Genomic DNA, 23,810 nt, shown 5'->3' on the forward strand with positions numbered 1-23,810 from the left:
TAATGAAAATTCATAAATTAAAATATGTGGCATCTTAATTATGAATATGTGGCCCTTTTAATATAAATATGTGGCCCCTCTCAGAAATGCAGGGGGGCTAAAGCCCACTTCAGCCCACCCTTAGCGCCGCTACTGATATCATATATTATACTGAGTAATTTTAACTCAATTCAAACTACCTAACTATAAACTCTGTCTTAATTAACAGCTGAGAGCTGAGAGCTACTAACTACTTCCAATCTACTTAATTAGCCTCACAGGTTGAGTTGATAATTTCAAGGGTATAATTAGGTTATTCCAATTCAAAAAATAATAACAATCAATTTTATCTTACAGCTGCCTTAATAATAATAATAATAATAATAATAATCAGCTAGGCTAATACCCAAGGCACCACCTTAGGCCTAAGTCATCAAGCGACTTTTGAAGCCATTAATTCAGGTGGCCTTGAGTTAGTTCACAATTACTTTAACACTTTCAGTCTTAAACACGCACTGTTCATACACTTAAGTTCATTCACTCACGTTCCAAACGCGAAACACAAATTAACTCTTTTCTTGACCGAAGACCGAACATACTAATTAAAACCGCAAAGTTACCTCATAACTTTTGACCGACAACTGGGCCCCGTCCTGTAGTAGTTCGTCTGACAGCCAGGAACTAAGAAAGACTAAATCTTCTATATTGGCGGCAACGGCCTTATATATCTTTATTTTGTGTTTTTTACCCGTCGAGATTTGACTTAAGTTCGAAAAATTGAAGAGATTATATTTTTTACCCGGTTTGATTGATAGTTCTCCACACGGTGGCGCTATATTATTACTTTGATATAGTTTCCGCGGGAGTTTTGAATAATTATCCTTTTTCTAAGCGTTATTAAAAGGTAACAATGAACTACTTTTTGTGTTTTAACGAAATTTTGTTAAGAATTTAACAAAAATTTAAAACCAAAACAAAAAACCGTACCAAAGAATAAACAAACAAAGTTCAATAAACAATATATACAGATATTGTATTAATCCGTTTAGTAAAAAAACCCGCCTTATCATAATTGTTCCTTTACTTTAATATTTTCCCTAAGGAAGTCAATGGCTCGGCGGTGAACTATCCGCATTATTACGATGCGACCCGAGTTCAATTTCTGATCAAGATCAAATTTTACATTAAAATACTAAAATATTTAATTAAATATATAATATAAATCTATTAAATGTAAGATTAATATAATTTATAAATATTTAATTACATATAAGCAGAAATACATGAACCGAAATTATCAACGACCTCCTTTTTATTGGGGGGCATTTTCCCATAGTACAAGGAGAGGGAGGCAATAAAAACCGAACTGATTTCAGCCCGCCCGCGGGAGAGGAAAAATTCTAGTGCATCACGGGTAGATTACTTCGACATCTAGTGAGAGGAAAGATCAATAGCCAGGTGGCGTACTCAAGTAGCCTTGGTGAAATCGGGAGAGGCAGAATTTCGAGGGGGGTTTTCTCCTCCTTACTAAATAGAAGGGGGGAATGGGAACTTGCCTCCCGTGTTAGAGGAATAGGACGTTGATAATTTCGGTTCATGTATTTCTAATATAAGATTAATATAATTTATAAATATTTAATTAAATATAAGATTAATATAATTTATAAATATGTAATTAAATATAAGATTAATATAATTTATAAATATGTAATTAAATATAAGATTAATATAATTTATAAATATGTAATTAAATAGAAGATTAATATAATTTATAAATATTTAATTAAATATAAGATTAATTTAATTTATAAATATTTAAAATGATGTAGAATAAATTATAGTACCTAACGTTATAACTTTGTAAAGGACATTCGCCAAAGCTGTTTTTTAGAAAAACACCGTAAATTAACAAGCGTTGGTGGCTGAGTGGTTAGAGTACACTCTGTTTAAAAAGTCTTCGACAGGTGAAATTTTTGCCCTCTTTTTAATTCTGCTAGAAAACTATAATAGATAGATCGATGAAACCAATTGTAACTATTATTTATTTTCTAATATCTTTCGTTATTTATCGGTTTCGTCTGCAAAAATTAATAGTTTTGGCAGCTACCGTTAAAACTCATTTTTGACAACTTTTTTAATATTGGTTCTACGGCACTGACTGAATTCACAATGGTCGATTCATATTTAGAAAGTGGAAAAATTTTCCCTCTACAACCAACGGTTGAGAAGTTATCGCGTTTACAAACTTTCGTCGAAAATGGGAAACACCTAAAATGCCTCAAGCGATTATTAATAACGCAACTTCGACAGCGATTCAATAACATTGAAAATATATTTAATTAAAGGCCGGTTAAAAAAAAACAAATCCCAAGAACAACTTGGCAAGTGGTTTTAGGAATATCCTTTTTTATACGCTAAAGCTTTTAAAAAGCTATTTGTGTTAGAAATTGTTTATAATTATGGTTACCACAACTTTAAACCGGATTTTCAGTTCAGAAATAAATTTGTCTATTAATTCGAAATAGGTGAAACTCATCTGGTCTATTAGGGTTTTTGCTTCAGTTTCCCTGGTCCCCGTTGTAATTGTTACCACACAATTGCGTAAAGCTAATCGTTCGCTGTTACGGTCAGGTACTGCAATAAAAGCCGATTCCGCGATTTTAGTAGCTTCTTCCCAAATAGAATCAAAGCGTTCAGAGATTCTACAATCTTCTAAGGTCTTGACAGTAGCTTGGCAAATGGCAACGGCTTCCGTAAAAATAACTTTGGAACTTTGTAAATATTCTGACAGGGAATTTGTTACGCCTAATACTTCGTCTAATGCAACGACTAATATTAAGTTGTTAAAGTTATGTAATTGGGATATATACCCACGACACTCAGCAGCCTCGTCGGGTTTTCCGTTTTCAATCACATTCTCTAAAGTTAAAACTACGGAATCGAGTCCATTTGTAAAATATTGAATCCCTTTTTTTTTTGCTAAACCATCGAGTGTCGCAGCTTTGTGGCATTTTCAGTATGTCGTACCCTAGATCTTTTTGAGAGTTTTCAAAATATTCACTTCTAATAACCGAATTGCTTTGAAAGTTGTAAATGGCTTGAACCAAACCAAGTAATTCCCTAACTGTCGATATTTTGGAGCAACAGTCAACTAAAACTAAATTTAAGCGGTGGGCGTAGCAATGAACGTACGGACAATGGCCACCTACTGCTTCTTCTACTTTAACCAGTGCCGTCTTTCCCATTGGGCCCGTTGGGCCCTGGCCCAGGGAACCGAGTTCAAAAGGGGCCCCCTCAGGCCTAATACAAAACCATTCAATATTAAAAATTATCTTTAAATAATGATTAAACGAAGGTATATCTTCGCCCTATTTTTGTATTTCACTCAGACGATTTATGACGAGGGGCGGACAACGTCGCCGCATTTTTAGTCTAAGCTTATTTCTACCCTCGATAATTTGTTTTCCATCACCAACAGTGTTTCGGACACAGCCTTTTTTTATACAGGGTGTCCATTTTTAATCAAAAAAGTTATTTTTTTCAATAACCGTTGTAGTTAGAATTTTGAATTTTTTTGTGTGAATTGTCAGTACCGGGGGCCATTGTTGTACATAATGTTTATCAATTTTAAAAAAATATTTTCAAATTTTGAAAAAATAAATTTTGATTTATTGGAGCTTGCCAAATTTTGCCAATGAGAAAAATGTAGAGCGACGTCGAAAACATAAGATTAACGTTTGGTCGTTAAAAACAAAATAATTTTTCACGAAATTACACGCGTTTGAAAATTGACTTAACGGGTAAGCAAAATAATTGGAAAAATCAAAAACTAGAATCTTTAGGATTCATTGGAAGTCGTAAGACAATATTATTTTTAGACTAAACTAAATATTATTTTTATTTATTTAAATGAAATTTAATGAAAAATAACCGAAAGGGAAATAATTTTTTAATTGAAGGACCTCACCAAAATTCCAAAAACAATATCCCCGAAATTGGACACAATAAAAATTAATTTTATTTATTGTTTCAAATATAAAAATCTAATTTTACATATCCCAACGCGACGTTCTATTAACGATTTTTTAATTGAAATTGACAACTTCCAAATCCACTTTTTCGTTTGAGCACCATTTTTTTCTGATAAATACTCATATGATCAGCATTTATGTTTTTTGACAAGATTTTTATATAAATATGTTTATTCCGATGTTTATTTTATTCTGTTCTCTGAAATAACACATTATGCCACGGTATTAAATAGCAGATCGTACGGAGATAGTGGCTGTGTATTATGGAGAAGGTGTTCGTAATTTTAGGAGAGTTTGCGAGATTTTCCATGAAAGACATCCTTTTCGAAGACCATCCATAGGTGCCGTTAATGATTTCCAGCAATTCGGTAACGTACAACCTAGGGGTCATGGATTGGGTGCACGGGATATGGAATTTGAGAACGCTGTACTAGCATATTTTGCTGCGTTCCCTCGTAGTAGCGTTAGAACAACAAGCAGAGATTTAGGTTCTAGTAAATCACGTGTTTGGATGGTTCTTCACAAATATCGCTACCATCCGTTTGGAGCTACTCTTCACCAAGGATTAGTTGGTGGTGATAACGCAAGATGATTGGACTTTTGCAACTGGCCACTCAACGCTGGGGAAGATGAACCGCATTTTTTTCGAAATGTTATGTTTACAGACGAATGTTCAATTTCTAGAGACGGTCCCTTCAATAATCAAAATTACCACATTTGCCAAGACGAAAATCCGCATTGGGGATTCCCTCATCACAACCAAGTTCAGTTTGGGCGTTTAGATATTTGGATTGATCGCCAGATTTAAAACCGTTAGACTTTTTCCGTTGCGATTTCATAAAAGATAGTCTATTCTACTCCGGTTGATACCTTAGATGATCTAAGGCAACGAATTGTAAACGCATGCCAAGAAGTAACCCCTGAAATGATAGAGCGTGCATTTGAAAACCTAATTGTTAGAGCGCAAGCCTGTGTTGCAGCTGATGGTGGTATATTTGAGTTGAGGGGTAAGACACTCTGCGAACTCGGTGTACACTGCCGTACCTTTGACAGTTTTAAATGGAACTCGCAAATTCTTGAAAATATGTACCTTTAACAGTGCTAAATGCACGAACTCGGTGTACAGGTTATCTGAGACCGTATTATCCCTCGATTTGAGCCGACTTCGTACTTGAAAATTCAATAAATTTATTTATTTAATGCAAGATTCTAAATTTCTAACTCTCATTCAAATGCTAAATTACCATAGAACATTTTCGATCAGTAAATACCCGGGGAACTTTCAAGATACCACGTATCTCATTTCGGGGATTTGGTTTTTGGAATTTCGGTGAGGTTCTTCAATTAAAAAATGTTTTCCTTTTTGGTTATTTTTCATTAAATTTCATTTAATAAAATAAAATTGTTTTACGACTTCCACAGCATCCAAAAGATTAAAGTTTTTGATTTTTCCAATTATTTTGTTTACCCGTTAAGTCAATTTTCAAACACGTGTTATTTCGTGAAAAATGATTTTGTTTTCAACGACCAAACGTTATTCTTATGTGTTCGACGTCGCTCTACATTTTTCTCATTGGCAAAATTTGACTAGCTCCAATACAACAAAATTTATTTTTTCAAAATTTGAAAATATTGTTTTAAAATCGATAAACATTATTTACAACAATGGCCCCCGGTACTGACAATTCACACAAAAAATTTCAAAATTCTAACTACAACGGTTATTGAAAAAAATAACTTTTTCGATTAAAAATGGACACCCCGTATATTAGTAGGCCATAGTGGTTTGAATGGGCGCTTCAATAAAACATCTTCAAAGAAATTGCCAAGAAGTAATATATCCGAGAGCCATCTGAATTAAGGGCTTCAAAAGTCGCATGATGACTTAGGCCTAAGGTGGTGCCTTGGGTATTAGCCTAGCTGATTATTATTATTATTATTAACAGCATATCGGGTTTTTTCTAAGCCCACATGCATACCATAAAGGTTGAAATTTTCCATTATTTCAACAAGCACTATATAAACCATATCTTTCGGGTCCTGGCTCTCGGAAACATTACTTCTTGGCGATTTCCTTAAAGATGTTTTATTGAAGGGCCTTTTAGTTGTTTAACTGAAACATTTATCTAAGTGATTTTAATAGCATTATGGAACCGATTTGTGTGGTCGTGGGATTTCAAGAATTTGTTTTTATAAACTTCCAAAAGAATGAAATAACTTAAGTCTTCGCCCTATTTTTGTATTTCACTCACACGTTTTACGACGACGGGCGGACAACGTTGCCGCATTTTTAGTCTAAGCTAATTTCTACGCTCAATAATTTGTTTTCCATCACCAACAGTTTTTCGGACACAGTCTATTTTTATATATTAGTAGGCCAAAATGATTTGAAATAGCTGTTCAACTGAAACGTTTCTCTAAGTAAGTTTAATAGCATTATGGACAGGGTGAGAAATTAGGATTTTTTTAAAGTGGACAAGTGACCAGTGACCCACCTGGCCTAGAATAAATAAACTGGACCACGACGAGTGGACTTCGTCTGCTACATTAGAATAGCGTGTTTTAACTCATAACCGTTTTTAATAGTTTTAATTCTAGGGCTGTGCGAGTACTCGATCATCATCGATTACTCGGCATTTTTAGAAGTCGAGTACTCAAACTGGACCTCGAATAAGTAATTGGAAAATACTCGTCGATTATCGAGTAACAATAACTGCATCGTCGGGTACCCGATGACTCGATTAAGCTGCTGTAAGTTCAAAGATGGTTCTTGCAACTTTTGGGGGGAAAATAATAAACGGTACCTAAAAGACGTAGAAATAACAAATACTTTGAATGACCTTGAGGATGGATCACGGTTTTTAATACGTACTACGCCTGCGCGGTGTTTATCCGAACAATATTATTAAGTTTTAGTTTCGGATGTCGGCTGGCTTTAGAACTTAGGAGTCTTAACTTCCTAAGCAATATATGGACAGACGGTACATTAATAATTTAAAAAAAAATTTATTGTTATTTTACTATTAATTACTATAATTAGTCTAGTCGGTTAGTATACTAGTCTTTTATATCCCACTCCAATATGACTCGACTCGAATACTCGATGAAAAAATTTCGTACTAGATACCCGACTCGATTGCCTAAAACCACTACTCGCACAGCCCTAGTGAATTACAATTAGAATGTACTAACATGCCGCAGCCGCCGTTACACAGACCTTCAAATACAATAACTAATAATATAACATTTCGACCTACCAATTTCAAAATATTTACCTCGAATTAATTAAGTAGTCCAGTGTACCACTAACCCCCCTCCGATTTAATTAATAAACTGGTCCGGGCAATTTTTAAACTGGTCATTTGCCCACTGTCACCGCCTTATTTCCCCTCCTGATTATAGAACCGATTTGTGTGGTCGTGGGATTTCAAGAGTTTGTTTTTTTAAACTTCCAAAAGAATCTAATAGCTTAAGTCGGTAACGTCTACTATCATACCCAAATATTTTGACATCGTTTGAGCACTATGGGATAATTGTTTTTCTCCGATGCGTTTCATGAACGGTAATTATTAATTAATTTTTAAATATAAAAGTTTATAAGAATTATTTTTGTTTTTAACTTTTCTACAGTTATTTATTTCAATTCCTTGGTGCTAGGCCGACTTTGTTGCTTGTTAGGCCTATGCCATCGTTTCAGTCTCACTGTCTGCCACATTGCCACCTGCGTTTAATTAAATCAAAGATAATATAACTACGTACCCTAGATTTGAAATATATATCCTTGCACGTAACGCAAGCTCTTACTGAGTTCCCGGCGGAAGTCGGAAAAAACTGCCTCCATGGAGCTGGCAAGGCTACTGACATCTAGTTAAATCGTAAAGTTTTAGTGAAAATTGCGCCGTGGTTTTTGACTCGCAGTTTTCAAGATACCAGATATTTTTGCTTTATATTGTTTTAAAACAATAATGGATCATGCCTGTAGCTCTAAAAATGTTTCTAAACGAAAGAAAAGTAAAGGTTCGTAATATAATCTTGGGATATATTGAATTTCCTTATTTCTCAGCCTGCTATGGAGCCCGATTTTTCCGACTTCCGGCGCGAACTCAGTAAAGCCTCGCGAGAAAACGCGCTATCGAGAAACGCCGTGATTTAGAATCTAGGGTACGTAGTTATATTATCTTTGATTAAACTGTATTTCATATAATGGGGTCTAGGGCTAGCTATAGGTAAGCTCGATGTTTAAATCAGGACATTTTCTTTTTAAAAGATCTAATATTACAATAAAGTTTCCCCTATTCCCAATATTGTCGGCGGATGTGTAAGTGTTCCCCTGAAGTGCTAAATCTTGTTGGGCACATAAAATAATAACTTCCACGTGTGTAGATAGGACCTCTCTGTTTCTAACAACGTCTAGTCTATGGTGGTCGTTAACCTGGCAAACTATTGATCCACGGGATTTGGATTCCATGTAGTCTAAGTACATTTTGTAGGCTAGTTGGTGAGAAGATTTGTTGGAAGTGAAGTGTTCTTCGAATTGTCTCCCCATGTTTTTCCAATCCGAAAATCCCTTTAGAAATGCAGTGTTTCTACTGACTAAAAAATGATGGCAACAAAAACAATACACTGCATCCTTTGCAACTGAATATTTAATCATTTGATATTTTTCATACCAAGAAGAATTGAAACCTCGGTTTTTACCGCCAATTAATCTTTTAGGAAAAGGATTTAGTTTAGGCTGAACTGGAAGGCAAGGTGTTGCCCTCTACGTTTCAAGTCTTTTTTTGGTCTGTTCGGTGGACTTATTTGATAATGTTGTTTAGTGTCTTGTGTTCTAACGGATTCTCTTCGCTCCTCGTCTGTGTTCTCTACCGTTCCCCTAGTTTATCAAGTCATGAAGAAGTTAAGCAAATTTTAAAAACTGCTAATGACTATTGTACGCTTCATCATTATGGAATATTAATTCTTGGGGACTTTAACTATCCCAAACTGGACTGGATCGCGTTTGAAGCTGCTCCTGATGCTACTAAGGGAGCAAAATTTTTCCTTGAGGTTGTCTCTAATGCAGGTCTCTATCAAACGGTTACTCTCCCTACTCGTGCCGGTTCAGCTCACGAACGTGCGAATGTTCTAGATCTGGTTATTACATCGGACCCGAACCTGGTTTTTGATGTCCGAACTGCGCCTCCCATTGGCTCTAGTGACCATGCTGTCGTTGAATTCTTTATTGATTTCTCGCCTACGCCCCGGGATAATTGGAATAGAAGCTCTCGTATTTACTTCAAACGGGATTATGACAACTTCAGAGCTTATTTAAATAATATTGACTGGGATGCTCTGCTCTCTTCGGGTTCCATTGACTCTAATTGGAAGAGTTTCTGCGACGTAATTCTTGATGGCACTTCACGATACGTACCGTTAAAACTACAGCCTCGTCAGCGTACCCCTTCCTTTGTGCGCTCTGATAGGTCTAAGAAAATGAAGGATTCTGCTTGGAAGCGGTACGTTCGGCTTAAACGTCGGCAAGCGTCTCATAATTTCCTTCAGCAAGCTTATGATAACTACAAAAAGGCTCGGAATGCTCTAACGAATGCCGCTCGGAAGTGCAAACGCAAACATGAAAATCAGTTGGCCAACTTGATTTCAACAAATCCGAAAGCTTTTTTTGCGCATATCATTAGCAAAAGAATAAGTCGTTTTAAAGTCTCCCATCTTGAAGATGACTCTGGGAATGTAATCAGGGACCCTGAAGACATAGCAAATCTACTCAATGATCATTTTGCGAGGGTTGCGTCTAATGTTCCATCCCGTGCTGTTGCTTTTGGGAGCCCTCGTATTTACACTTTTGCTTACACGCCTGATGATGTTTTTAAGCAGCTAATCAATTTGGATTGTTCCAAGTCTGCGGGTCCCGATGGCATTCACCCGTATCTCTTAAAAACACTTGCCATCTCTCTTTGTCACCCTCTGAATTCATTATTTAATCCGAGTTTTTCTTCTGGCGTTGTACATCAGTCTTGGAAAATAGATAATGTTACTAACATTTATAAGAAAGGGAAGCGTACCAATAAGGCCAATTATAGACCTATTAGCCTAAATAACCAAGTCTGCAAAGTTTGTGAGCGCATAGTGAAGTCATTATTGGGCCGATTTTTGAATGAAGTGGAGTTCTTTCACCCGTCCCAACATGGGTTTCTGCACGGAAGGTTTTGCAGCTCCAATCTTCTTCACGCGAGCTCCGATTGGACTAACTGGTTGGACTCTGGTTTGTCTGTTGATGTTTTATACCTCAACCTTGCAAAAGCCTTTGATACGATACCATTCGCTGGCCTTGCGGAAGTGATTTGTCGTGCTGGTATTATTGGTCAGGCGTCTGACTGGCTTGTTAGTTTTTTTACTGATCGATAGCAACGTGTTGTTTTTAAGGGAGAGTAAATAGTTGCGTAGCGGAGTCCCCCAAGGCTCTGTTCTGGGCCCTTTACTATTTAATATCTTTATAATCAGTTTGCCTGAAGTCATTCGGAACGCAATTATCCTACTTTTTGCTGACGATTCAAAGCTTTATATGGCTATTTCGAATGATTTGGATTGTGCACGCCTACAAGCTGACTTAAACGTGGTACTTAATTGGACTACTGACCATGGCATGCATTTCAATATCTCTAAATGCGAAGTCCTTCACCTTGGCTCCAAAAACCCAAACTTTACATATACGATTCATGGTTGCACAATACCTTCTGTAACTAAAGTAAGAGATCTGGGCGTAATAGTTGATGACAAACTTAAGTATCAAAGCCTCTCTGCACAAGTTGTTGCTCGTGTGAACTCTATTACCGGTCTTGTACGCCGAAATTTTTTCTTTTATAGTGAAGCCTTTATGAAAACTATTTACACTTCCTTGATTCTACCGATCATAGACCATGGCTCCGTTATCTGGTCCCCTGCGCTTATCACTCCAATGACACTCATTACAAAGGCGCGTAATCGGTTTACCAAACTAACGCGCAACTTCCAAAAAAATGCTCCCCACCAGCGCGATGCCAGCTTAAAACTTTGGTCTCCGTCTGATCGCCACCGCGTCAACGATTTGGTTTTTTTACACGACATTTATCATGGGAGGATTGACTCAACTTTAAAACAATTATTTGTGCCTTCATCTGTCACATTAACACGAGGGCATCATTGCGAAAACCCATTGTGAAATCGTCTGTCAAGCAACAACTTTTTTCTGTACGTGTGACAAATGACTGGAACAATTTTCCTTCCGATCTAATTGATTTAAGATCTTCAAGAGCATTCCGAGGTCATGTTACTTCCTGGATTAAAACTTTACCTACTTGTGTAACTTAACTCAGCTTTTCCCCCTCTCTCCTTTGTGATTATATATATATAGCCATCACAAACAAGAGTAACTAAAAGGAAATCCTCTAGTAATATTTTTAACACGTCGGTTTATCGAGAACTTGATTAGGAGCTGTTTTTATTCAAGTAATTATGAAATATAAAGTAATTTTCAATGCTGAAAAATATTCCTTTAATTTAGACGAACCACAGTTTGCACAACTTTGTATGTACCGTTTATTGCCCCCCAAAAAGTTGTAAAAATCCATCTTTGAACTTTGAAGCAACGAGGATAGAAAAAACAATTACTCAACCAGTTTAGAAAGCAGGTTATTCGAGTGGTACCCGAATATGCAAATTTTTTGGTACTCCGTAATCAACGAGTATTCTTCAATTACTTATTCGAGGTCAAGTTCGAGTACGCACACAACCCTACTATTTTGTCGATTTATTTCATTGACTATGCAATGAGATTAAAACTTCAATAGGTTATGGGCCCAGTACGCTTCCACTGCGCCACTGATATCACCGTCCAAACCACGAAACGACTAGGTGAGTATCCGGAAATCAATAAGTTCCTGATCTTTCCTGATCACGATTGATGGGCTTCCTCGACACGACATTGAGAAACTGACTGGACCAGAAAACGGGAGGAGCTTGAAACGGGAGGTCATTGTCATTCTCACGATCTGAGATATTTTCGACGTCGTCACTGGTGATCGAATGGAACCGTTATCAAAAAGAAGTTCCGAGTTGCTTTCAGTAGCGCTCGAACCCTTATCTGGTCATCACTGTCAAGGAAGGTCCAGAACATGATCACCGTAAGGAACCGAAGGATGAAGGCGACGGGGGAGGTGGCCATACACGAGGTAGCAGTGGAAAGTACGCACGATTCCGGAAGTTCAACACCCCAGCTAATGTCCAGGTCGGAAATTAAGCCCAGCTGTCTGCAGATGGTGAAGGTGGCCTTGCAGTAGTATTCCGCATCGGAAAGGAGTTACATCGAGAGGTCATTCACAATGTCTAGCATATCAGAGATTTCGCTTGTATGTCTTTTGGTTGAAAAGTGCAGTTAGGAGAACAATGGCTTGGAATTTAGAGCTACGGCAAAGTCACGCGGCCTGTGCGAGAATGCCGAGGGAACCCAAAAAATGCGTCTACCTGGGAAATTCGAGCACCTATTCCGTCTGGACATCACAGTAGAAAGGTCGAGAAAATCCGTACATCTGGCAGCTGATCCAAAGAATGAAAGAAAGGCAATCTCCAAGTCTGGCACGAACGCTTTGGTCATCAAGATAAGCGTCACGTTGCAGCTACGCTAAAGATACTCTGCTATGAAGTGGTTGAGTCGAAGATTGACAAGCGCTGAAAAGCCTGTATGTATAGCAAAATGACCAGATACAGTTTAAGCACTCGTTTGGACAAGGCTGAAAGACCTGGAGACCGGATTCAATCTAACCTCTACGGACTATCGCCAACACCGTTTATGAAGGGCAAGAGATACTATCTACTTCTTAAGGATAAATACTCTGGCTTGAGGGTCACGTATTTTCTGCCGAAGAAATCTGATGTGGTCGACCATTTAAAAACTTTATTGCTCTTTTTAAAACCCACAGGTACACTGTTCTAGAGTTGGTAACCGGCAACGGTACTGAGAACGTACACGACGAGTTTCACCGGATGAAATCGCGAGTCAATACCATACACCCCAGATCGGAACGGGGTAGCCAAGCGAGATAAACGATTATGGAGTCCCGTCCGAGCGATGTTAGTGTAAATGTTAATTCAGATCTCCCACCCAAGCTGTGGGGCCTAGGCGGTTAATACCACGACGTATGTATTAAACTGAACGGCTCCGACACGTATTGCCGGGAAGACACCGTATGAGCTATCGACTGGGAAGACGAATCCGTCCATTAACCACCTATGATTTTTCGGAACAGAATGCTTCGTTCACAGTCCAAAGGTGAAGAGAAAGAAACTGGGGAAGAAAACTTATACGGCTACGAATAAAATTCCAACGAATAACGAGTCTACGTTCCTGAGCACAAATGTCTTACGGTCTCGGGACGGTCGGCTCAGTCCCGAGAAATTCGTCGTGGAGACGTGGATTCCTGGTTCGGAAGATGCCTTTAGCCAGAGTGAGCAGTCGACGAACTCTCATGATGCAACATCGGAATCAGATGAGAGTGGGGATGACGCGACTATCAGATCCGTCAGGTCAAGAGATGACGTGACTACCAGATACGTCGAGAAACGAGAAGTCACAGATGCCTTACCCGTCGAACTACCCAAAACATGTCCAGCCAGAGCTGACGGCCCTGTCCTGAGGGATCGCTCAAAGCTGAGGAAGCCATCATGTAGTGTCTGCTCTCCTGCAGATAAAGTTTTTCTTATACGCGACGCTTTGCCAAAAACAATTGAAGAAGCTCATTCCAATTTTGATTCCACCGAGTGGAAAAGGGCGATAGACAAACACGGAGTCTACGACTTGATCACTCCACCACGGTGAACGTTAAATTATTGGGAACAAATGGTTTTTCCGTGTGTAAACAGATGCAGGTGGAACAATCACGAAACAGAAGGCTAGCGTTCGACAGTACATAGTAAGAGAGTGTGTTCAGCAATGGATTCATTAATATAACCTACGTTCCGAGTGAAGATATCTTCGCGAAACTACCCCTGTAGCATTTTAGAGTCGGGCCGACGTCGGCTAGTGTCTTAAAACAGAAAGGTCGGCCTACTGTCGGGCCACCCCACTCTGAAAGGTCGAAATGTCCTAGTAGAAAAGTAGTCGGCCGACCGTCGATCGACAAAAAAATTCGACTGACTCCCGATGTATGTCCTACTCAGAAAGGACTATGGACCGACTCAGAAAGGACTATGGGCCGACTCAGATAGGACTATGGGCCGACTCAGAAATGACTATGGGCCGACTCAGATAGGACTATGGGCCGACTCAGAAATGACTATGGGCCGGCTCAGAAATGACTATGGGCCGGCTCAAAAATGACAATGGGCTGGCTCAAAAATGACAATGGGCCGGCTCAAAAATGACTATGGGCCGACTCAAAAATGACAATGGGCTGGCTCAAAAATGACAATGGGCCGGCTCAAAAATGACAATGGGCCGGCTCAAAAATGACTATGGGCCGACTCAAAAATGACAATGGGCTGGCTCAAAAATGACAATGGGCCGGCTCAAAAATGACTATGGGCCGACTCAAAAATGACTATGGGCCGACTCAGAAATGACTATGGGCCGACTCAGAAATGACTATGGGCCGACTCAGAAATGACTATGGGCCGACTCAGAAATGACTATGGGCCGACTCAGAAATGACTATGGGCCGACTCAGAAATGACTATGGGCCGACTCAGAAATGACTATGGGCCGACTTCACAGAGGAATATTTCCGACTCGAAAATGATGTTGGCCCGACTTCACAAAGGCGTATTTCCGACTCGGAAACGACGTTGGGCTAACTTCATATACATACAATTCCGACTGTGAAACGACGTTGTGCCGACGTCAAATTAAATCGGACTTCGGAACTCCCACTTAATACCAATTTGATGCCTTAACAGTATTTTAGCTGAGATTGAATCGATAATAATTTTCAATTATTTTGTAAACAATATACAAGACGGAAAATCTTTTGGCGAAGCACATAGAATTAATATAGTAGTGATATAGAAAAGAAACATTTTAATTAAGCTTCTAGATTTTAATACGTAAACACAATTACAATTCAAATACTTTTAACAAATATCATTATCTTTTAATGTTGTAGTCTATTTTGCACATGACCTTGTAATTGCCAAGGCCTAACAGCTCATGCAAAACATTGTTCACAAAGCTATAATTAATTGATATAGATATTATTTATATTGATATATTATTGAAAAACTTACTTTGTTAGTATCGATTTAATGTATTTCTCAAGATCTCAATGATTTTTCCATTAATTTTGAATAGAAAATTAAGCGCACAAGTCAACAATTACACCTCTCATCTCAAGCGAGTTCGCCTATAAACTTCTAACATGCTGCTAGTCCGGAGATGGCGCTGCGAAAGTATCAACTGGCGCGTGCATTTGAATTTTTTAAACTATGAAGCGTTTGAAAAACCTTTGTGTTCGTATCAATAGGCCTATTTATTAATACATTTTAAATTTCTTAATCTATTTAGAGTGTAATTAATCAATATCAATAAAAATCAGGAATTAATATTTTAAAATAATATCGTAAATCGCAAACCCCTGTAACACATGAAGTCGGCTTTGAGCAAAGACTATATACGCTTCGCTTACTAGACAGGCGTCTCCATACAAAAAAACCTGTTAACACTTTCGAAACACGGGAGAAGCATTTGACCAGCCGTTAGAGGCGCCACTAGTAGCACTCTGAAGCGCGGGGAAAATTTTGACCAGCGTCTGCTATCGTTTGCAAGTTGAGCCATTGAACACGCCAGTCTATTTATATATAGTCTTTGGTTTAGAGTCGGGGTACGGTCGAAAAGTCGGTTTATAGCATTGAGTTGGGAATAAATAGAGGTACAACTAAATCTGGCTGGCGCGGGACCAATTTCGTTCCATAAGGAGACTTTATCAACTTTATCGTTCTACCGTGGTGGCATCTGTCTCTATTGGTGGCAACTATTGCAATTGAATTTTTTAATGCGAAATTGAAATGTATGATTTATCGTAACAAACAAACCTTTGAAGTTGTTTAAAAATAATTTTATTCTTTCAACACGATTCTTTTTAACTCACGTTATGGTGAGGTAGCTAATAATTATTTATTTTTAGCCATATAACTTTACAAAATATAGATGGCGCTACCACCTAATTATAAAGATGAATTTCGTAGTCTTATCAGATTCGGTCCCGCGTAACCATGGCAACTGAAATCGTAATTTTAATTCTAGCAGTATTATTCCCAATTCGATGGTTTATAGTCGACGACAATGCCGACCTAAAAACGTCGGCACGTTTTTCGACACTAAAACCGTAAATCCTTTTTTGGGACTATATATGGTCGGTATGCTGACCATTATCCAACTTAAAATAGACCTTACATTTAATTATTGGATTTGACATTAACTTTATGAAACCGACCATACTTATTTAGGAAAAGGCGATATTTTAATTATTTTGTGACTATTTGATGATGATGAATTTTTTATTCACTTTTATTTTTTCTTCAAACTTATTTGTATTCGAAAATCTAATTATGAGATCAGTTTTGGGTCGGAAATAAGCATTAATATAAAGTCGGCCCGACGTCGTTTCGGAGTCGGTTCTTAGGTCTATTAATTGTCGGTAAAGAGTCGACGTTTTGTAGTCGGCCGATCATTTTACCCCTACGACATTTCGACCCTCAATCCAAAGGTCGGCCGACTTTAGTGTTTAGTACCTTTTGCCGACTTCGGCCCGACTCTAATTTGCTACAGGGGAAGTAACTTCTTATGCAAATTAATTTCTAAAAATTAATTAATCATAATTAGTAAAAATTAACTTCAAGTATAATTATACAATAAAATACAATTATTTTAAAAATATGAAAAAAAAATACAAGTGTGGTCCTTATCAAGTCGGCATATCGACTGTACATTAAAGTCGACTTGCCGACATTATAAAGTCTCAAAATCGAAATTTGTAATTTTTGGGGTTTGAAAAAATTGAACAATTTGAGTCGGCATACGGTCGTCGACCTGAAAACGACTTTTAGACCCATACCCGACTCTTGACCGACACCCTAATGCTACAGGGGTATTACCGGCAGAGCCTTTCACTGGTTACACCGGTAGTTAAATCTACACGCGTATGACAAGGCCTTCCATAGAAATCTCATAGGTAACTAGAATGCTGCCGTGTAACTGGCAAATGGGCCAAACGCCGTGGCAGACGATAGCCAGATCTCAGCCAATCAGAGCTCAAAGAGTGGTTCTGCCAAGAATTTAATGTCACCGGAGATAATGACGTCACCTATCTCCCGCTATAGTAGCGGATCCTAGAAGGATTATTATCCTCCTTGGCGGAACCACTCTCCGGCCTCTCATTGGCTGAAGGTTCAAGGCGAACTGGCGTCAAGCTCGGCCGTAGGCGGCAGCATTCTAGTTACCTATGAGATTTCTATGAGGCCTTCATCGAGGGCAAGTGTTGAAGAAAAGGAAAAAAAACCAATCGATATTGACTATGTTCAAATTACGCGTTACCGTTTCTTTATGTATCTTCGGTGTTTGTAAACAAGATAACGTTTTACTGATAATAACCTAGTTTGTTTTCTAATATGTTGTATGTATATCGAACCAGTAGAGTTTTAACCTAATTCAGTACAGTAAACAGTCTGGTTCTCTACTACTTCTTTACCTTACAAATAATGTCGTCTTAAAAAATAATACTTCAGATTTACTTATTACTTGGTTTATTTCAGTAACTGTCGGGACAAGTAGCATAGTTCGGTAATACAAAGCGTTTTGGAGACAGAATGTGGACGGCCTTGTGAGAACAAACAACAAAAAATCCCCTCTTTCGACGAACACTCGCACTCTAGAGGGAGAGTGTTGAGAGCGTTTAGAGTTTCGCCCATCTCTGGAATCTATGGTTACACGGTTTTACACCGCAGCATTCTAGTCACCTATGAGATTTCTATGGATGTACGAGTTAGAAGGCTGCCATGAGAATGGAATCGCTACTAATCCATTGAAAAAAAAGTAAACTTCAAATATTTTAAAATAGATGGCGTGCTCCCACAAAGAATACTGGTGATTCCACTCTTATGGCAGCCTTCTAACTTGTACATCTCACCACAATCTAATCGTGCTTCTAGTCTCATTTCTATTTCTATAGTTGGAGCATGGGCCAAATAATGATAAATCCAGGACATGACTCTGGTACCTTCACGCGTACTAAATCGGCCGTCCACTAAAAGACACAGGCGGCCATTTTAGTAGGGGGGAAAAGGAGGAAAAAAATAAAAAAAAATTGAGGGCAAAATCAAGCAAGTTTCCGGTTTCCCGAACGCCATCTTGTGATGACTGAGTCGGAATTCGGAAATAAGTGGCGGTTGTAATTCGAAAATCCTGCCCTATTTGGCCCCTCATTTTTTGATAAATTTTAACGATTCTAGGAAAGTATATGTTTAATATTAAATAATTATATATATTATACTAATTATGAACTTAGTACGTATAAAAATAAGTACTTCCTTTAATAACCACACTATATATGATAACTGTGAATAAATATTCCAGGATATTTACTACGACGACCACGTGTATTATTTTTGAAAACTGTCCCTAAAAAATTTGCTCCCAAAATGACGTAGGTCCGCGATCGCGCGTTTTTCCCAATAGGGGGCAATAGTGATCGTGTGTTAGCGCCATTGAGTTGGGAATATTAATCTAGAGGTCCAATCGAAACGCCAGATTTCAGTATTTCACGAAACAAGTTTTTTAAAATAAGAACACTGTCGTCTGCTCCCAAATGACGAGAAAACGTTATCATTCTACCCGTGGCGCCGTCTATCTCTCTATGGTTCGTTCAAATAAGACGAGTTTTCTGGCAAAAAGATTTTGTTTTTCAAAAATAATGGATGGCGCCACGGGTCATATGATAACGTTTTCTCTTCATTTTAGAGGAGACGACACATTCGTAATTTTCAAAAACTTGTTTCGCGGGGAGCAGATTTGATTGGATCTCTAGATTAATATTCCCCGTAGCCTAGATTATCTTTGATATTCCCAACTCAATGGTTTCACCAGTGGACTAGTGGTCACCATGGAAACGCTGACGTTATTTCCAAGTTGGTAAAACCCTCTGTTTAGTAGCATCATGGTAGGATTAATACTACGAATAATGGTTAACTTTTAAGTTCAAAGCTTCAGAGTGATGGGGAAATAATTATCCTTACTTTTTTTATTGTTTTTAATGCTAAGATTATGTAAAATGTTTTAAAACTATAGATTATATGTTGTATACGAAGCAAAAATGCAGTCGCCACCAATTTTACATGTAATTGTAATAGGTTTTCATCATAAGAAGGGTTGTCAGGTATATAATTTAGGCCTTTGCTTTCATAATTTTTTACTAAAGTGAAACGATCAGTGTTATTCTAAATAGCGTAATAAATGATAATGTTGCTTTATTTAAAGGTTGAATACAGCTATCCTTCACTGATACCTGGTCAACCATTAGATTCTAGTGAACTTCCAGAATTATGGAAACATTTGCCTTCATTAGGATTACCTGATGGGGCCCATAATTTTGAAAAAGGTTCTCTTTATTGATTTGTTTTTAATTTTCCAGTATTTATTATTCAATCTCTTTTCTTTAGATACGATATATTTTCATCTCCCGGCTCTTGATAATCCCAAAGAAACTGTTTTTGGCGTATCATGTTTCCGACAGATGAATTCAGAAGTATGTCTATTATGTTAAGTGTTTATCTTACTGTTATAATGATTCTCCTTTTGCATGTTGGGTGTTAGAAACTTCTGAATAAAAGCTCTGACATTACGCGTGGAACGGTCCAAAAAAGTGTATGCGTCATTAGTACTTTGCCATTATACGGAATGATACAAACCAAATTAGAATTAATCACCCATGCTTACTTTGACGAGAGAGACTTTTCCAAAGTTTCTTTATTGGAAGAAACCTATAAGAACCTTAACATATGCTTGTCTGAAGATTCATTGTGGGGGTCCCAAGTTTTTCTAGGTATGATTTCTCATTAATGATGTCAAACTTAAACTTATTATAAACAAACTCTGTTGTTGGTTTCAGGTTTATCTGTCCGTGACCTAATCGTCCAATTTCGCCATAAAATTATAATTTTGTTTAAACTTCTTCTTCTGGAACGAAAAGTGAGTTGTTTAACATGTTGGCTTAAAAAGTATGGCATTCTGACTTTAAAAAAACTCAAAATAGGTTCTTTTCTTCAAATCCCCTGTGGAGGATTTATGTTGTAGTATTTTAACTCTTTGCTCACTAGTCCCTGGTATTTAAAATTCAAATTAACCTTGATTAAAAACTATAATTCTTAAATTTACATTATTTTAGGAATGTTGGAAAAAGGTCTCAAAGAAGCTGCATCTGGAATCTTTGTAAAAATGGACTCCCTTCAAATTCACGATCACAAAGATAGTGACTATCTGGAAGTTAGCTACCAGCGAGATAAAAACCCTATTCTAGTCAAAAGTGATACTTCCGATTTGTCCTTAACAAATAGAGATGTTTCTGTAAATATCAGTGACAATAATGGGAATGTGCTCGGCAACAGGTAGTTCTGTTTTTAGAAATGAAGCTGCTGGTAGTATAATACCGAAAAATTTTGCACTTAGGTTTGAAAACACTAGTGCAAGTTATCAGGGAAGCTTGCAATCTTTAGATAAAAGCTCTAGTCCAAGTGATGACAATACGAAAGGGTTAAACAGGAATAAGAGCCATGATTCTGAGGAAGAACTTTTGAGGGAAATTAATGATTACTTAGAAGGAGGCGGTGAAGCCTCTAGTGGGAAAGATAAATGCAGCTCACTTTCATCTATTCGAAGCAATGGCTCAAATTCGGAGTGGTACATACCGGATTTTACAGAAAGCAATAGTCTTCAGAGCCATAATTCTAGTTCCCGGGCAGAAATGCAATCTTTAAAAGTTCATGAAGGTCTGTCCCCTCATCACCACCTAGGAGACCATCTTGTCCATAGAGAAGAAGTTGAAAAGTCCCTAAAGGAAAAAGTGGAGAGGATGGACAGTGCCGCTACTGACAAAGCTGTTCTTAGCTCTTTGCCCTCCACTTCTAGCCTGTTAACTTTAGAATTGGACTCTTGCGGCCTTCCTCTTGCCATTTTTACGAAGGTTTGTTATTCGCAGCTTTTAAAATCCATTGCAAAAAGAAATAACTTTTATCACCTTTCCCAGGGTGCTGTTTGCTTACCATATCTTTCGCTGCCATTTATTGATCTGTTAAGTGATGTAAACATTAGAAGTTTCATGGTGGGCGCGACGAATATTCTGTTCAAACAGAAACGGCATCTTTTTGACGTGTTAATAGAAGTTGATGAAGGGAAAATTGACATTATTGACATTGAACTGAGAAAACAACTTCAACTAACTATAGAGGATTTAAGATTCGCAGAAAACTTAGTACAGCACATTTCATTAGGTATTGAAAAAGTTTGTGGTAAAAATTTAAATTTAAGCATTTTTATTAAGGTTGTTTCTTCTGAATTTTAAAAGCAGAAATTAAATTTATTAATGGTATTTAAATTTAAAAATTAGATGACAAAGATGTGTTCTTAGATGGAACTGGGTGGGAAGGAGGAGATGAGTGGTTAAGAGCTCAATTTAGAGTTTATTTACTCAGCCTACTGAGAACTGCTGAACTTAGAGGTGATGTTTTTGTTGCTATTTCAAAATTTTAGTTCAAGATTAAATAATATCAGAGTAATTTTTTTAGATAACATTAGAGAACAAGAAGCATTCAACTCGAGTTTCTTTCAAGCTTGGCAGACAACACATAATTATCGAGTGTGGAGCAGTAGTCAGAAACATTACACTGGTTTGCAGGAAGTGGAAGCCAGGTTGGATATTTCAATATTTGTAATTCATTTTGTTATTCAAAGTTTCTTCAATATAGTTTTTTTATTAAGACATCCATATCAAAGGGCGCAAATCAGTATGGCAGACATGAAACTTAAAATTTCACAGTAAGAACAAAATATATTTTAATTTATCGTATTTTATGGTAATTGATTGTGAGAGAACAGGCATATAAGTGTTTGCTAGAACATTTTCGAGTGATATTAGTTGGTTTCGATAGTTCCATGCAGAGTTCGGAAAAGGGGAAAAAAATTAATCAAGCTGTTGCTAATACTGGGAAAGTAGTTATGCAAACGGGACGAGTTGTTGGTGAGTTTGACAGTTGTTTGCATTAGCATAGGCATTTTTAAAATATATAATTTCTAGGAGGAGCCATTACAAGTGCTAAGAGTTTTATGTCATCATGGTTTAATACCATCAACACTCCTCAACTCTCTCAGAATGAAGATGAAGGAGATAACTTTTATGAAATCAAATCCATGAGCAGAGAGAATTCTATGGGGTTTGAAAATATTAAACATGCCATAGATAGCAATTCTTTAAACTAGTGCACTATGAGAAACTGTTACAAATTTTAAAAAATGGCCAATCTGAACGATTTCTTTGCCCCCCTTTTAACATTGAATTATTTTATTGTTGCCTTGTAATATTTGTTTAGGAAAATAATTTAACTTAAAATGCATTCCAGGTATAATTTTTACCACAGTTTATTTTGCATTAAAGTGCATTTATACTATTTTCTGTACAGTGTGAATATTGTATAACTTGATGTATCATTGAACTTTTATTTTTTTATTGTCTTTGGTTTAACGAAATATTTATGAAACTAAAATCATTGCAATTATTTATTGTTCTTATAAGCTAAAAAATTATAGAAACTATTCAATTAGCTGCTAAGAAATTGTACTGTGTTCCTAAACGGTTTAAAATAGCCACACATAAATAAATGTATTTAAAATGGATTTGAGTGTTCTTGTATTATTATTATTATTTGGAAGTGAAATTAAAAGTGGTGACGCGTGACCTCGTAGTTCAAAACTTCACTACTTTTTAAACCGGAAGTCGTATGTTCATTTAGCCAATAAGCGAAAAGAAACTTTTTTTCCCTCCATTTTTTTTTACTTCCACAGTTCGGTGACAAGTGATTAACGACGGTCCGTCGACGACCGATGGTATGATTGTTTTAGTTTTTGACAAAGCTTTTTGAAGTATTTTCGTTACTTTTTTATTTTATTGAACCTTTTAATTAAAAAAAATAACGCGCTTACTAGTTAACTAAAGGTAAAATTAATCTGAAGTGTCGAGTATCGTCGCTTGACCCCGTAATGCCTCCGAAATGGAAAGCGACAAATCTGTATTAACCAAGGCTCGTATTTAAGCCTTAACATTTGACTAGTAACATTTTATTGCAAGCAAGAGTCTCCTCCTTCATGCTTCAGTCAATGATGTGATAATCTATTTCGTGATGTGACGTGATAGACCTTAATCCTGGATTAAGGATCATTGTAAGTGTCATAGGAGACCCAGTAATTTGAATTCTATGTATATAAGTCCATTGAACACCACTGACTCCCACATTACAGGAATTAATTTCCACCCCAAAGCACTGCCCCTAAATGATTATTTAATCTATCTTTGAAATAACTTGGGAAATTAAGCCTAGGTCAATTATTTTATGAGGAATTGCTAATTTGCTATAGTACTACTATAATGAAGGTTTACTCATTAAAAACTGATTAGGTGGTTTATCAAAGTCCAAATTGGTATATGTAAACTAAATGTTTATGTAAGCCCCTACTCGTTACACAATAACTGGTACTAGCAAGAAAATTTATTGAATTAGCACAACAAGGCTTAA

The 23,810-nt window shown here is 37.2% G+C and overlaps 2 protein-coding genes across 4 annotated transcripts; both read left to right on the forward strand.

Moving 5' to 3' along the window:
- Positions 1–8,819: 8,819 nt before the first annotated feature.
- LOC149932587 (uncharacterized) lies at positions 8,820–10,415 on the forward strand. Its single transcript, XM_090157143.1, has one exon. It carries the CDS (start codon positions 8,820–8,822, stop codon positions 10,413–10,415), a length of 1,596 nt encoding a protein of 531 aa, XP_090013269.1.
- Positions 10,416–19,182: 8,767 nt separating this feature from the next.
- On the forward strand, positions 19,183–22,713 carry LOC149932588 (late secretory pathway protein AVL9 homolog). Of its 3 annotated transcripts, none has more exons than XR_016472897.1 (14): positions 19,183–19,405; positions 19,507–19,627; positions 19,689–19,774; positions 19,843–20,071; positions 20,138–20,217; positions 20,282–20,351; positions 20,414–20,633; positions 20,695–21,208; positions 21,272–21,515; positions 21,632–21,742; positions 21,810–21,933; positions 22,003–22,059; positions 22,160–22,261; positions 22,319–22,379. XR_016472897.1 is itself a non-coding variant. In XM_090156279.1 (14 exons), the coding sequence occupies exons 1-14, from the start codon at positions 19,343–19,345 to the stop codon at positions 22,498–22,500; spliced, it is 2,190 nt and encodes a 729-aa protein (XP_090012405.1). In that variant the 5' UTR covers positions 19,185–19,342; the 3' UTR covers positions 22,501–22,713. The 3 variants fall into 3 exon arrangements, 2 of the variants coding, with proteins under 2 accessions (XP_090012405.1, XP_090012406.1); XM_090156279.1 differs by having other exon boundaries at positions 19,185–19,405; positions 22,173–22,261; positions 22,319–22,713; XM_090156280.1 differs by lacking the exon at positions 19,507–19,627 and having other exon boundaries at positions 19,190–19,366; positions 22,173–22,261; positions 22,319–22,713.
- Positions 22,714–23,810: the final 1,097 nt, after the last annotated feature.

The sequence above is a fragment of the Leiobunum rupestre genome, chromosome 8 (genome assembly GCF_980474605.1).
Source record: "Leiobunum rupestre chromosome 8, qqLeiRupe1.1.hap1, whole genome shotgun sequence".
In the NCBI taxonomy this organism is placed as follows: domain Eukaryota; kingdom Metazoa; phylum Arthropoda; class Arachnida; order Opiliones; family Sclerosomatidae; genus Leiobunum; species Leiobunum rupestre.

Excerpts from the sequence above, each read along its gene's own strand:
- LOC149932587 (XM_090157143.1), top strand. The coding sequence starts at position 8,820 with ATGTTGTTTAGTGTCTTGTGTTCTAACGGATTCTCTTCGCTCCTCGTC.
- LOC149932588 (XM_090156279.1), top strand. The coding sequence starts at position 19,343 with ATGCAGTCGCCACCAATTTTACATGTAATTGTAATAGGTTTTCATCAT. Across the intron at positions 20,218-20,281 it reads TTCTTCTTCTGGAACGAAAA|GTTCTTTTCTTCAAATCCCC; the intron begins GTGAGTTGTTTA and ends AACTCAAAATAG. Across the intron at positions 20,634-20,694 it reads GGGAATGTGCTCGGCAACAG|GTTTGAAAACACTAGTGCAA; the intron begins GTAGTTCTGTTT and ends TTTTGCACTTAG.